The sequence below is a fragment of the Uloborus diversus genome, chromosome 10 (assembly GCF_026930045.1).
Source record: "Uloborus diversus isolate 005 chromosome 10, Udiv.v.3.1, whole genome shotgun sequence".
NCBI classification, from domain to species: Eukaryota; Metazoa; Arthropoda; class Arachnida; order Araneae; family Uloboridae; genus Uloborus; species Uloborus diversus.
This window is the reverse complement of record NC_072740.1, coordinates 127,661,646-127,676,570: the sequence shown is the minus strand read 5'-3', so window position 1 is coordinate 127,676,570 and position 14,925 is coordinate 127,661,646. Positions and strand designations below refer to the sequence as shown.

The 14,925-nt window shown below is 34.8% G+C and overlaps 1 protein-coding gene across 1 annotated transcript in view; it reads left to right on the top strand.

Moving 5' to 3' along the window:
- LOC129231174 (intermembrane lipid transfer protein VPS13B-like) overlaps positions 1-14,925 on the top strand; it is a 174,463-nt gene that overhangs the window by 107,190 nt on the left and 52,348 nt on the right. The window contains 1 exon segment of the mRNA XM_054865421.1: positions 1,895-2,008. Coding sequence (XP_054721396.1) covers positions 1,895-2,008 — 114 coding nt within the window.

Genomic DNA, 14,925 nt, shown 5'->3' with positions numbered 1-14,925 from the left:
GTAAAGAAACTTTTTTTTTTTTGACTGTCTAATGTTTACAAATTTAGCTCAATGATGTAATAAAAACTTTCACATTACCAAACAGAACTTCTAATTAAAGTTGTTAAGGGGCTGTCCAGAAATGATATTATGCAATGAGAGGGGAGTTGCTTTTGTGAAATTGTGAAAGTTTGTGACAAGGGGGAGGAAGAGGGTTACAAGAAGTATAACATCACATATTTTTACATGGATATATTAATGAAAAAAGTTTGAGATGTTGCTAAAGGGTAAGAAGGGGTAAGGCGAAGTGTGTCGCTTTGTAGCAAGAAGAAGAAGGAGTCAAAAATGGGAGGAAAAGTAGCATTATTTATGGGCAGCCCTAAGAGTTAATACTTTTCTTTATAACAGTGTAGAATTAAAAACAATTGCAATTATATAAGGATAATGAGATCAATCTTTTAGGTTGTGTCTAAACGTTTCAGCGCATGCTTGCAGAAGAGTTATTAGGAAAGTAGCATCAGATAACTAAATGGAAGTGCAAAATCCTACTGCTAAATGCTGAGAATTTTTTTTAAATTCATTATCATGTTCATAGTAATCATTCCTAAAGTTATCTAAATATTAAACAGCTAATATCAAGTTAACTCTCAGAGCTTTGGTTGACACCATCAGTCGATTTATGACTCACACAAAAGTGTTTTGTAAGATTTTAAAAACTGACTGAAACAAAGTCTGTTGAGCCGTTTTGCCAGTTACTCTTTATACATTATACCTGTGCCTTCTTGAGTTTCATTTTAGTGACACTTAATGTGATGAACTTGGATCTGCACTGACTATAAAATCCTATACAATTTTTAATTAGGAGTCTTGTTTCTAACTAGATCCTGATAATTATAGAAGACGTATCTCACACTGTAGATATTCAGCCATTTGTATTACATGCTACTCAGAACCACATGTGAGCGTAACTGTTTGATTTGCTGTTTCTTTATAACTTGGCCAGTTTAGTAATACAAAGAAAGTTCTGCAATATTTTTTGCTGTCTTGTTTTTTACCCATCCCAGACTTACTTTTCAAGAAGATAATTTCCCAAACTCAGACAATGCTGGTTGCTATGAATTTTCTTGAGCTTTGTGTAATGCTTCAGTTACTAGCTAGGCCATCTGACTGCTCTATTGGGGAACATATATGAGTGAGGGGAAGGATGCTGAAATGTCTCATCATGTTCTTAATTTAATTAAATAGTTGCAGACAAGTTGAATGAAGATTAACCTTTTTTCAAACTACCAAAAAAAGTAATAAGTTACATATTTTCTACAAAAATTGCATTGTCTCAGTTACTAAGAATCCGTCTTCAGTGCATACAAATGAGTATAAAGTAGACTGTCTATTTTTGTTAAAAAAAAAAAAAAAAGAGAGTGATACCTTTTTTTTTCATGTCCTGAAGGATAAGTTTATAACAAAAATGTGTGTGTAAATTTTACTGCAATATGTGCTCTATTGTGGCTTATTTTATGCTTAAGTTACCAGTAATTTTGTAAGCAATTCTGTGAGCAACTTTCTTAAACCTGTAGTGGTCTCTCCATGCGACCACTGGGCAATTACTTCTATTCAGAGAGGAAGGAACATTCTTTTTCATTTCATTAATTTGAAACAATCTAAACTCAAAAATAAAGCGCTCCAATCTTTTTGAAATTTTCATGAATTATTCTAGTGTTAAAGTGCATCATGTGGCCTTTTTTTTCAGTTAAGTTACAGAAAAAATGTTCGTACAGTTTTTCTTTTAACATGTAGTGTATTCTGTTTTTATGAGTAGTTCCTCCCGTGAGAAATTTTGCCGCTTAATAAATACTAACAAAAATGATTAATGGTATGTTTTATTTGTGATGTTTAATGCTGAATAACTTGTTTTCAGTTTTCTTCTGGATTAACTTGTGAAGTATTGGAGTACAGAAACCTCACTATGCTACCCATTATCAGCCCTGTTGATGTGCACTGTAATACCTCCATTAATTTGTTTCAAGAAAAGGTAAATATTCATTATTTTCTGTCTACTCTTCAAATTATTTTCAAAATTTTAAAGTATTTTATTTTTAGCTCCGCCATTTCTTTTTATATCTGTATTTTTTTCCTTCTGGCTAAGGCAAATTTTAATGGAATACTTTTCTTGCAATACTTAAGAAAATATCTATTTGTTTCCTAAAGACATAGTTTATGTTTAAGTTCCTAGTATGAGCTGCATCATGGACTTACAAGGAGAGGTTACGGTCTCGGAAATTCAGATCGGGATGAGATTTGGCAGATTAGTAGTATCCCTTAAGGGTACTCTCAGGGTAAAGTAATAAAGCGCACTAGCCATAAAATTCCGAGAAAACAGCCTTTAAAGATTTACGCGCAACTTATTAACTAGTAGAGATTGTCCGTAAACAAGCGTCCGGCGGTCATGTGGGCAGCGCGCTGGGCTTCCATGATAGACATAGTATGTCAATCTAAGTGAAGGTCTATTATCATTTTTTAGTATGTTAGATAACATTTTACATATTTGCAGTTTTCATATCATTGTTCCTTAACGAACGCTAGAATCCGTGACGTAATAGTCTTGGAATAGAGAACGGCACGTGTAGTGGGCGTTGCCCATGACGTGACTAATTTAACGTCGATTCTTCTTGAACATGTGACGTCACGTGCACATGCTTCGGGCTTGGCCACTGAAGATCACGATCAGGTAGCATTGAAGTGAAGATATGCTAATGAGAGTCTGAATATAAGCAAAGCTGTTATCAGTTGATCTCTCTCTCACTTCTTGCACAGCCTAGACGCGTTGGCTCATGTCAAGCAAGCCAACTTGCTGTCTGTTCAGCAAGCTTAGGCTGTTAGCCTTTTTTTTTTGTTTAATTGAAGTAGTATGACGTTTGTCCATTGAAGACTTCGTTCCTCATGAACGATAGTCGGGTCAATTGATAATACTTATTAGTCTAGGTCAACGGGGGGTATTTGCAATAATGATATACTTATCCTTATTTACTTTTTGTCAAAGCCATATACTTTGTTTTTTTATCTTTTAATAAATTAATTGATGTTTAATGAGCTATTCGTCTTCAATTATACTGATTCACGAACTCCAATTTCACTCTGCTAAAGGTATTACGTTGTTTGGGCAAGAGTTAGTTCCAATCATACCTTCCCATCCAACAAGGGGTTATGGGCCCAGATTGCCTTTCCCCTGTAGAGTTCTTTGAAAGTGAATCAGTTGTAAATTTTTTTGAGAATAAAATTTTATTTTTTTTTCGAGCAAATACCGCTGTGCAAGAAAGTTTTATTCGGGGAGGCCGTAACAAGCGATGTGTAAGAAAATGGTGTTAATCGTATCCTTTACCGATGTTCTTCAGTCAAATTACGAAATTTCATAGAGATCTCGGATGCTTGTGGAAAAGCGACACTAGTTGATATTTGAAAACGGCAATTTTTTGGAAGTGAACTCTTTTTCTACCTAATGGAACTGTAGGATTTTTTTCATCCAAGACTCTTTTTATCGCGCATGCGAATTTAAAAGTCAAGATTTATAATGGCTACTTCTGGGGTTACCATAGAGCCACTTACGAATGAAAATTACACGGAATGGGCAATAAATGCCAAATTCCTTCTTATGGACAGGAATGCGTGGTCCATTGTAGATGGATCGGAAAAAGTGCCCGTTATCAGCAAAGAAGCCGAAATCACCGCTAGAGATGTTCGCGATTACGAAATACGAAGAAGAGCCGCGCTGTCAATTATTTTTTTAAATATCGACCAAAGTTTAAAGAAAATCATTGAAAATATAGAAGATCCTGCGGAGTCATGGAAGAAATTAAGGGATCATTTCTTCCCTAATAATCGATGTGTTCAAATGCAAAATTTTAATCAATTAAATCAGTGCCATCTTGAAAAGGGCGAAAAATTAAATTTATTCGCCGCTCGCCTTCAACGAATTTTTGATAACATAAAATTAGCTTATCCAGAGTTTCCCGAGGATTACCTGACGTTTCACCTTCTCCAAAATTTACCTAGATCATATGACAATATTGTCCAGAACATTCTCACACGTCCTGCACCGGAGTTTAGATTCGATAAGGTTGTCATTGATCTGATAGTAGAAGAGGGTCGCCAGAACCTTAATATGGAGAAAGAAGCCAATTCATACGCTTATATGACAAAGATTATCTGCCACTCGTGTGGCGAACAGGGCCACATTAAGCGTGTATGCCCAACCCGGAAAAAGTGTCATCCACCACGGAACCACCAAACGACTCAACGAGGTTATCCCCGAGAAGTCTCACCCCAGCAGAGGAGTGACAGACCCAACAGATGGAACCGAAGTAGAAACCGAAGTCGAGGTCGCCGATGGAATTCCAAAGGACGGAGACGATCATTTTCCAACGACAGACGTGAGTACGAATTATATTTTGTCTCTGAAGCTAATTTAAGTCATTCAGGCACAGGGCGATCTAGGAACCTATTTACCTTTGATACAGCCGCCTCTCATCATTTTTTCCTTTAGAAAGGACTGGTTCGTGAATTTTGAGAAAGTTCGGGATGTTCGTATGGCGGGTAGCAGTAAAGGAGAAAACCTTTCCAATTGTCGGAAAAGGAGATGTTAAAGTTAATTTTGGTGAAAAAACTGTAATTTTACAAAATGTATTGTATTCTCCCCAATTACGTCGTAATATTTTATCTGGTACTAAATTTGACCAGGGAGGTGCAAAATTTGTAGGGGGAGGAGGTTTCGTGGAGGTATCTAGCCAAAAGGGTCCAATTTTTAAAGCAAAACTTGAAAATGGCATGTATATTGTTGAAACTGTGGATAGTGAAATCTCTGAGAATAATCATGTAGATAAGAATCCCATTCCTGAAAATAATTCAGTAGATTTGGAAACTTGGCATAAGCGATTTGCTCATGTGAACGTAGATTCTATCAGACAAACCGGTGATTTAAAATCCGTTAATGGTTTACCCAAATTTAAAAGTATAAAACTAAATTGTGACAATTGTAAAATCGGAAAGTTCAAACGCGTTAGTTTTAAGTCTATAGATAATATTCGGTCGAAACGACCGATTGAACTCCTTCACGCTGACGTTTGGGGACCATATAGTGTCAAGGGAAGGAATGGAGAAAGATATTATTTATCCATAATCGATGATTTTTCTCGGAGATGTTCACTTTATCCAATTTGTAATAAAAGCCTAGTTCCTGAAATTTTGAAGTACCATATTTTAAGAGCAGAAAACTTTATTGGTAAAAATGTAAAATTTGTAAGAACAGATAATGGGTCTGAGTTTGTAAACAATGAGTTTGATGATTTTTGTAAAGAAAAGGGCATAAAGCACGAATTAACTGTACCATTTACTCCGATGCAAAATGGAGTAGCGGAAGTCTTTAACAGGGTGGTAGCTAACGCAACTCGCGTAATACTTCAAGAAAGCGGATTACCACAAAATTTCTGGCCTGAAGCCATGTTATATTTTGTCTATACGTGGAATCGCGTCTGCCACAAAAACCAGAAAAAGACACCTTTTGAACTGTACGGAGGCAGAAAACCTTCGGCTCGTCATTTAAGAGCATTTGGCACAGTTGTATTCATAGCTATACAAAAGAATTTAAGAAATAAACTCGATGCAAAAGCTCAAAAAGGAGTGTTGGTCGGTTATGCTTTTAAACGAAAAGGATATCGTATTTTTGTTCCTGAACTCAATAAAATTATAGAATCCATAGACGTGTCCTTCAAAGAAAACACTTTCTACAAAGATGAATTCGCGAACGTAAAAGAGAAAGAAAAAGTCACCCCAAATTGGCCTCTCACTCAAGTCGAAAGTTCTGACCTTGACGAGATGGCAGAAGAATCTGTTTTCAGTGAGGAGGGGGGAAACTAGTCAAAGCGAATTACAATCAGAATCAGAAAGCGAAGTTGACGGGAAAAGTAAACCTTTAAAAAGTGTAACTTGGGTTAGAAAAGTTAGACCCAGGACGGATAGTTCTAGGAATGATATTTATTTTTTTGAGAAAGGGAAAAATACCAGATTAAGATCCATGCATGATGTTCACAAATATTGCAATAAACATAATATCGCGTATGATCCAAATATGTTTAGTTTCGTAGGTAAGGACCTATTTGAAGGTGAAATTTCCGCTAATAGACCAAAGGTAGATTTGAATTCTTCATGACTAGCGGAGGATATTAAAGTTCCGAGTACTTACAAACAGGCATTAAAATCAAAAGAATGGGATCAATGGAATGCATCAATGAAAGAAGAATATGACGTGATGTTAAATCGCGAGGTGTGGAAATTGTCTGAATTGCCTGAAAATACGGGTACCAATAGGATCGAGATGGGTTTATTCGGTAAAGAAAAATGAGGAAGGCCAGGTAGTACGTTTCAAAAGTAGATTATGTGCTCAAGGTCATACTCAGATCAGGGGCCTAAATTTTTGGGAGACCTACTCTCCGGTGGTCCAATTCGGCATAATTAGATTTTTTTTCGCACTATTGGTAGTATGTGAAAAATGGATGCATGTTCAATGTGATATTAAATGCGCGTATTTGTATGCACCTTTAGAGGAAACCATATTTATGACACAACCTCCAGGTTTTGAAATTAAAGGTAAAGAACATTTATACTGTAAACTCAAAAGGGCTATATACGGCTTACATCAAAGTGGCCGTTTATGGTATTATGAAATGGAAAAAGTTTTGTGTAAAATTGGTTTTTCTAAATTTTCAAGTTGTAATTGTGTTTATTTCAATGAATATGTAATTTTACTTCTTTATGTCGACGACATTGTTTTATTTGGTAAAAATGAATGTTATATAAATAGCGCAATCAACATGTTGAATGAATACTTCGATCTAAAAGTATTAGGAAAAACACGCAAATTGCTAGGGGTAGATTTCTTAAACGAAGAAAATGATTTGTGTTTAAGTCAATTGGAATATATTCAGGAAATTTATGAACGTTTCGAAAATTTTAACATTCCTGTAGCATCTTTACCCATTAGCAAAGGAGTCATTTATTCAAATGTTGATTGTCCTAAAACTGATGATGAAGTAAAAGAAATGACAAAATATCCGTATAGAAATTTAGTAGGTTGCTTAGCATTTGTAGCAAATAGAACTCGTCCAGACATCGCATATGCAGTAAATATTTTTAGTCAATTCCAATCAAATCCTGGTATAATTCATTGGGATGGCCTTGTCAAATTACTCGGATATGTTTGGAAAACGAGAGATTTAAAACTAAAGTTACAATGCAGCAAAATTCAATTGATTACTTTCTCGGATTCTGACTTCGTGTCAAATCGAGACGATCGCACATCCTTAGGCGGACAAATTGTTTTTCTAGACAAATCGCCGATTGAATGGCGTACATTTAAACAGAAAAGTGTAAGCTTATCCACTATGGAGGCTGAATTTGTTGCAATGACAGAATCCGCTAAGGAATTGATGTGGTTTGATAGGGTATTAGATGAATGCATCGAAAATAAAGTAATCAAAAGATCTAAATTTAAATCTATTCTTTTTGTTGACAATCAAGCATCAATTGATTTTGTAAATTCACCTATTGAAAACCATAGAAGCAAACACATAGATGTGAAACTATTTTTTATTAGAGATCTAGTTTGTAAAAATGTTTTTGACATTAAATATATTCGAAGTAAGGAAAATTTGGCAGATATTTTCACGAAATCTCAAACCCATTTTGAATTGCAAACATTTATTGAAAATATTTATTGTGAACAAAAATAACATTGTTTTTAAGAAATTTTTTTCCAAATTTTGAAAATGTTTTTTGTAACTCTTGAATATTCGTATTTGCACTTACATCATATGATATTTTTCATGTTAAATCTCTTGCAAGGTGAACAATTAGATTGATTTTTATCTTCGTTAAAAGTCAAGTAAAAGCCACTAGATCGTTTTCCAGTGGGGTAATTGATGAAGTGATTAGGGTTAATTAATTTTTGAACGGAAAAATTTTAAAATTGTTAAAATTACTTTTTCGAAATATTTAATTTTTTTTTACCTAACAAGTATAAAAATATTAAAACTGGAATTTTAAATGGTCACAACTTTAAGGGTCAAATTTTTAAAGGACCAAAAGTTTATGATAAATTGAAAAAAAAAAACTTGAGTTTCTCTTAGCGATGCAGAATGCCTTATGAGAAGTTTAAAATATAACTCAAACATAGTATATCAATTTTTTTTTCAAAAATTCAATTTTATCATTGATCAATATTAGAAATCCTAGAGTTTTTTTTTACAACGTATTACGTATGCTGATTTGAACAGTTACTTGTGTATTTTTTTTTTCATGTTTTTCAGACAAATGTGTACAAGGAACTTTCAATTGAGAAGAAATTTAAATTGATTTAACAAGATGAACTTTCCTCGAACATGAACTGTTTTCTGATGTTGTGTTTCTCGGATGTTACGGATCTCCGGAATCCCTTTGTTAATGTTGAAATAAGTGTTCTAATAATTGTTGTTCTATTAACATTGTTATTGTGTTTTGTAAAAGGATATGGCTAAATTTTTAAAGATTGTTTAATATTATACTGTTCTCAAATTTTTTTAGATTATCAAAATGATAATGGGGAGGCCTTGATAGACATAGTATGTCAATCTAAGTGAAGGTCTATTATCATTTTTTAGTATGTTAGATAACATTTTACATATTTGCAGTTTTCATATCATTGTTCCTTAACGAACGCTAGAATCCGTGACGTAATAGTCTTGGAATAGAGAACGGCACGTGTAGTGGGCGTTGCCCATGACGTGACTAATTTAACGTCGATTCTTCTTGAACATGTGACGTCACGTGCACACGCTTCGGGCTTGGCCACTGAAGATCACGATCAGGTAGCATTGAAGTGAAGATATGCTAATGAGAGTCTGAATATAAGCAAAGCTGTTATCAGTTGATCTCTCTCTCACTTCTTGCACAGCCTAGACGCGTTGGCTCATGTCAAGCAAGCCAACTTGCTGTCTGTTCAGCAAGCTTAGGCTGTTAGCCTTTTTTTTTTTGTTTAATTGAAGTAGTATGACGTTTGTCCATTGAAGACTTCGTTCCTCATGAACGATAGTCGGGTCAATTGATAATACTTATTAGTCTAGGTCAACGGGGGTATTTGCAATAATGATATACTTATCCTTATTTACTTTTTGTCAAAGCCATATACTTTGTTTTTTTATCTTTTAATAAATTAATTGATGTTTAATGAGCTATTCGTCTTCAATTATACTGATTCACGAACTCCAATTTCACTCTGCTAAAGGTATTACGTTGTTTGGGCAAGAGTTAGTTCCAATCATACCTTCCCATCCAACATTCCATGCTGTCGATCCGGGTTCAAATCCACTGCGAGTGTTTTTTTTTTTTTTGTTCATTTATAAAGTAACTGTTACAGCTTTGTACAATTTGAATTGAAGATAATGCGAAATTTTTAAACACGTAAAGCACTTGAATAGAGAAAATGGAGATAAATTAAATCGATACAAGTTAAAATTTGAATTACAACGGCTACAAAATTACTGTGGAGCTTAATTTATAGATGATTTTTAACAATATAGTTGTTATTTATATACATACACCAGAATGATATTTATCATAAAAACATGGAAAACAAAAACTGTTTTGATATCTCGCACAATTTATAAAGGAAGATTGCTTACAGGATCAACTTTTTTGTGAAAGAGTCGTTGGAAAACATACTTCATTTACATTCAGGAAAATTTCTCTTTTGTCAGAATGTTTAGAAGTATACCAGGTATATCGAATCATTTTATCAAAAATTGGCGATGACAGTTGATGGGACAATTGATTGTATTTTTATGCAGTCTTCACGGGCATTTATTTCTCTATTATTTTCAACGAGAAACGCGCAATTATGTATATTTTTTATTAAATTCTTTACCTGTCTATAAAAATAGACGTCGCAAGGTTGAACAAGTGGAGTACATTTTGGTGGAATCCCTTTAACTGAAAAGTTGGAGATTTTTCATCATCCTGGAAAATTTGGTCGTATAGTTCAGGTTTTGTTTGTCCTCCCGAAGAGTCGATAATCAATAGAAATTCTTCCTTTCCCACATAAAACTTCAAGCAAACGGTTTAAAAATTCGATGATATAGTCTTGTCGTTACCTTTCCTGATTTCGAAGATGTTATTATGACATTTTTATATTTTTGTTAGTATTTATCAATTGTTTTTTGAATTCGGGGGCCAAAAATACCAGTTGCTTTTTGTAAAAAAACAAATACAAAGGGCAGAACTTTTCCAGACAGGGTAAAAGAATATTGAGCTGTATATGAATGCATTACTCTATTCATGTCGTGCCTTTTGACGAAAAATAGTTTTTACTTCCCTTTCGAGCCAAAGTCCTGTTGTACGCCGACTGATACTGACATCCTGGAAAAAGGAAATGGGAATTAAAATATTTTGTCAAAATCAGGCGCGGATCCAGAGAGAGGGTTGTGGGGGGGGGGGGGGGTCATGACCCATCTTTTAAATGACCAAATATAGAATAAAATTGCATTTTTGGGACATATTTTGAAAAAAAATTTCCCATTTCGCACAAAAATTACCCTTTTACCCCTCCCTTTCCGAAAATGACCTCCTCCTAAACCAGAAGCTGGATCCGCCCTTGGTCTGAAGATTGTAAAATAAGTTTTTAATAACTTACCAGTTTGGTCAGCATTGATAACATAATCGTTTTTGAAATTCGGTATCAACTTTAACGTCTGGATTACAAAAGTGTCTGCAGAAGCCAAAGTTTCTTCGATCGTCGCAGTTTCTCTTTTTGAAACAAATTTTGTGACTTTTCGCTGACGAATGGCATGCTTCCTTTTGAAATTTTTTTACCCAACTGTCAGATGTTTTAAATTCAAAATCTGTAAACTGTCGTGCTGCTGCTAAAGCCCACTGTTGCAAGTTCCGAGTAGTAACTTGTTGATAATTCTCTCGAGCTTCTAGAAAACGATCATATGTCCAAGAATTGATTACATCGTATTGATCTAATAGATTTCCTCCATTTTTTATTTCTTTCTCCCATTGCGATAAATATTCATTTTTTTAACCTTTTTTTTGTAAGGTTTGTAGATTCCATGAGGGGTGAGCCGTTGCTATGTTCACAACTTTAATTTTGTAATCCAAAGGAAGATGCTCTACCTCTCTTCTTTTTTTCTCTTTTGGTTCGTATTCAGCTGATGAGCTTTGAATTTCGACTTGCTCAAAAGGTTCCTCCTCACAGTTTTCATTTTCATGAGCAAGTTCGTCATCAGTTACAAATATTTTTTCAACCAGCATATCCATAGTACGTTCATAAATTTCTTCGCCCATTAACACTGCTTCATGAGAAATTGAACTTGATGATTCTGCTGCAATCAAATGGTTTTCAGTAAGCAAGCTCTCGTAATAAACGACCGCATCTTTTAATCTCTGCTTCAACAATTCCTTGTGCAATGAATGTTGATCCATTTTGCCAACAGATTTTATTTGTTTCAGGATTACTTCAATAACCGACCATTTCGATTCACAATATTTTAAAAACTGAAATCCTTTTTCACGGTATAGAATGTTCCAGTCTAATATACAGTACAGACGATAAATAAATTTAATGATGAAAACAAATATGAACATTGCAAACAATAATAGATGGAAAATAAAGAGTTGAATATTCAATGAAAAATACAGCAGACGATAAATTTACAAATAACAGAATCAAGGAGCAAAACCATTGCTCGATAAGTACGGTTAGGTTTTTTTAAAATTTGACTACCTGCTTATATGCAATAAAACAACATTCTTACTCATCCACAAAGAAACTGATTATGTTTTTATTGCAAAAATCATTTACTTCGTCAAAGTTTATAATATCTAAAAATGTGTAATCACTTGTTTGTGAGAATAGTAAATAGAGTTTTGCAAAATGCAAAAAGCGGTAATAGTCACTTTATAAATGAACAAAAATGAAAAAACTCGCAGTGGATTTGAACCCGGATTGACCGCATGGAACCCCAGCGCGCTGCCCACATGACCACCGGACGCTTGTTTGCGAACAATCTCTACTAGTTAATAAGTTGCGCGTAAATCTTTAAAGGCTGTTTTCTCGGAATTTTATGGCTAGTGCGCTTTATTACTTTACCCTGAGAGTACCCTTAAGGGATACTACTAATATGCCAAATCTCATCCCGATCTGAATTTCCGAGACCGTAACCTCTCCTTGTTAGTTGGAATTGCCAAAAATATAGGTGTACCAATATTTAATCATGCATACCAAAACCCAAATATACAAATTAGTTAATGCAGGATATTTCACTTTTATTTTTCAATATTGCACAAGTACTTATAAGAATTGGTATTTTTTAAACCTAAAAAACTTCATTCCCCCCCCCCCCCCCACGAAAAAAATATGCAATGTATCTGTTTTACCAGCATTTAAGTAGATTGCTGAAATGAAAGCATGTAGCATAACAAGCATGCACCAAGCAGCTTTTACTGACATGAAGATTTCTCAACTTCAAAAAAGTATCGACAGGGTAGTGGTGCACATTTGAATGTTGCTTTAACATTAAAAAATGCAGATGCAGTTTTTAAAATGTTGATTGTAGATTGATGTATTAAGTCGAACTACAGAGTAAGCAAATGATCTTCAGAGGAATATTTCTGCTCATGGAACAATAACTCCTGACTGAAAAGACCATCAACCTTGCAGTTCAACAGAGAGATTAGACAGCAAGTCAGCCTTGAAAATAACACATACACCATCTTACAAGAGCCCACCTTACTGTCTATACTTCCTCACAACACAAAAATAGCTATCAATCTCCTTGAACCCTGCTCCAAAAAAGACCCAGCTACTGCCCTCATATTTAAAGGAAACAGAACAATCAAATCCTATGCAGAGAAAGGGTATTTCTGTGCTCTCATGGACGGATCCTCCGAAGAGACAGTAATAGACCGTGGAGCTAAAGTCAAATTCATCTTTTAAGAGGGTACCACTGAACATTACAAAATTGGTGCTGGAAAAATTCCCTCCAACTACACTTGTGAGCTTTTTGCTATTCAAGAGGCATTGAACATCTACATCAAGCTAGAAATCATAAAAAAAAATCAGGAGGAATCATCATTTTCAGTAATTCCAAAGCTGCTCTCTAAGCAATTCAGAAAGGCCTCACTAGACATACTCACAACATCCATAACTCCCTTGACAAACTCAACTATGAGAAAATACACTGTATTTTGCAGTGCTTACCAGCCCATGTTGGCATGGATGACAACAAAGATGCAGATGTCTTGGCCAAGGAAGGGTGACAGTATAATTGAAAAAACGAGCGCCCATCCCCCTCTTTTATGCAAACTCTTTTGAAAAAGGAAAATTCAGGAGCACCGCCATCAAGCTCAAGTTCCCAAAGTAGGGACTGACAGAAGCAGGACCTATACTGCATGCAGAAATTGCTTAGGGACAGAACTCAGTCCGGATCTCATCTTCTCATGTCCTGCCATTTTGTCAGCACTGCAGCAAATTACCAACTCCCCTGAAGAAGATCTTTATTTGAAATGCTGCCTCTCAGAATAGCCGAGATAGTTATCTCTGCACATGGCACAATTTGAAGAGAGTTCATGGACACGAAAACCAACCAACCAACCATGAATGTTTCTAAATGTAATTACCTCATGCAATCTCGCTAAGAAGGAAAGTCAAGAAACAGTGCTTTTTAGTACAGCAATGTAATCGTTTTTGTGTGTTTTGAGAAAAATATACTGCAAGTTTTTTTCAATATATTCTTGGTCAAACCTGCAATGCCAACTGAGAACCTTTTCCAAAACTTTAAGATTCAGTTTCAACATTGCTGAACGTAAAGAGACTAATTACATTTCCCTAAATTGTTACAGAAATTTAGCAAATGCTTTTAATAATATGAAATAACATCATTTCTTCACAGAAATGATAGTTTTTAAACCAGATATCTTCGCTATTTGAAATTTGGAAATTGTCACACAAAATCATCCTAAGTGGATGCTTTACTTAAGCTAGTGGTTGCTAGAGGAATCTTTTTGACTTTCTGTAACCGTGGCAAAAGTAGAATGCTCAAGGTCTTAGTGGTTGAAAATTGTTTGAAAAAAAAAATTATGGAGCCCAAAATCAAAAGAAATTTCTTCCCAGTTAAAAGTTTACAAATAGAGGGAATGACAATTTTTCCCTTTTTTGTTTTGGATTTTATGTCCTAAAAATTATACGTAATAAAACCATTCATTAATTTTAGCAGCAAGTAAATGCGTACTAAATTTTAGAAGTGGTACAATATATTTGGTACAGATGTGATATACCCCTCCCCCCCTTGGCGAGGATAGAATTTTTAGCTCATTTCGAAAATCGCCAATGTTGGCGATAAAACTTTTTCCGGTAGCTCTAGTAACCCTGCAGAATATACCTGGGAAGTACAGATGTGAACTAATTCTTTTCGCACGTGTGTCCGTGGAGGTAGGTGCACATATGTTCCGCTCTTAGAGTGGTGTTGTTTCGTGCAATGTACCTTACAGGAATGCTTATTTTGTGTTAGTTTAAATTCAGTAGTTGTGTTTTGAAGTAAAAACATTAGAAAATGCCAGTTTCTTCAAACTTGAAGGTTAATTAAAAGTTAACTCCAACGTGGTGTGTATCTGTAACGTGCCATTGTCATATGATGTATTGTTTTAGACTGAGTGTGAATATTTATACCATATAAAAAGGTAAGTTCTTTATTTTAGAATTCAAAAAAAACCTCTCACTTCCAAAATTCTTTGTTTTTACAAATCCTTGAGGGGTTCTTATAGTATACATAACTGTGACTATACTCCGACTGTATATTAACAGTCGGAGGGATAACGGACCGAGCGGAGCGAGGTCCTGGCGAGCCAGAGGTCTCATAGTACTTT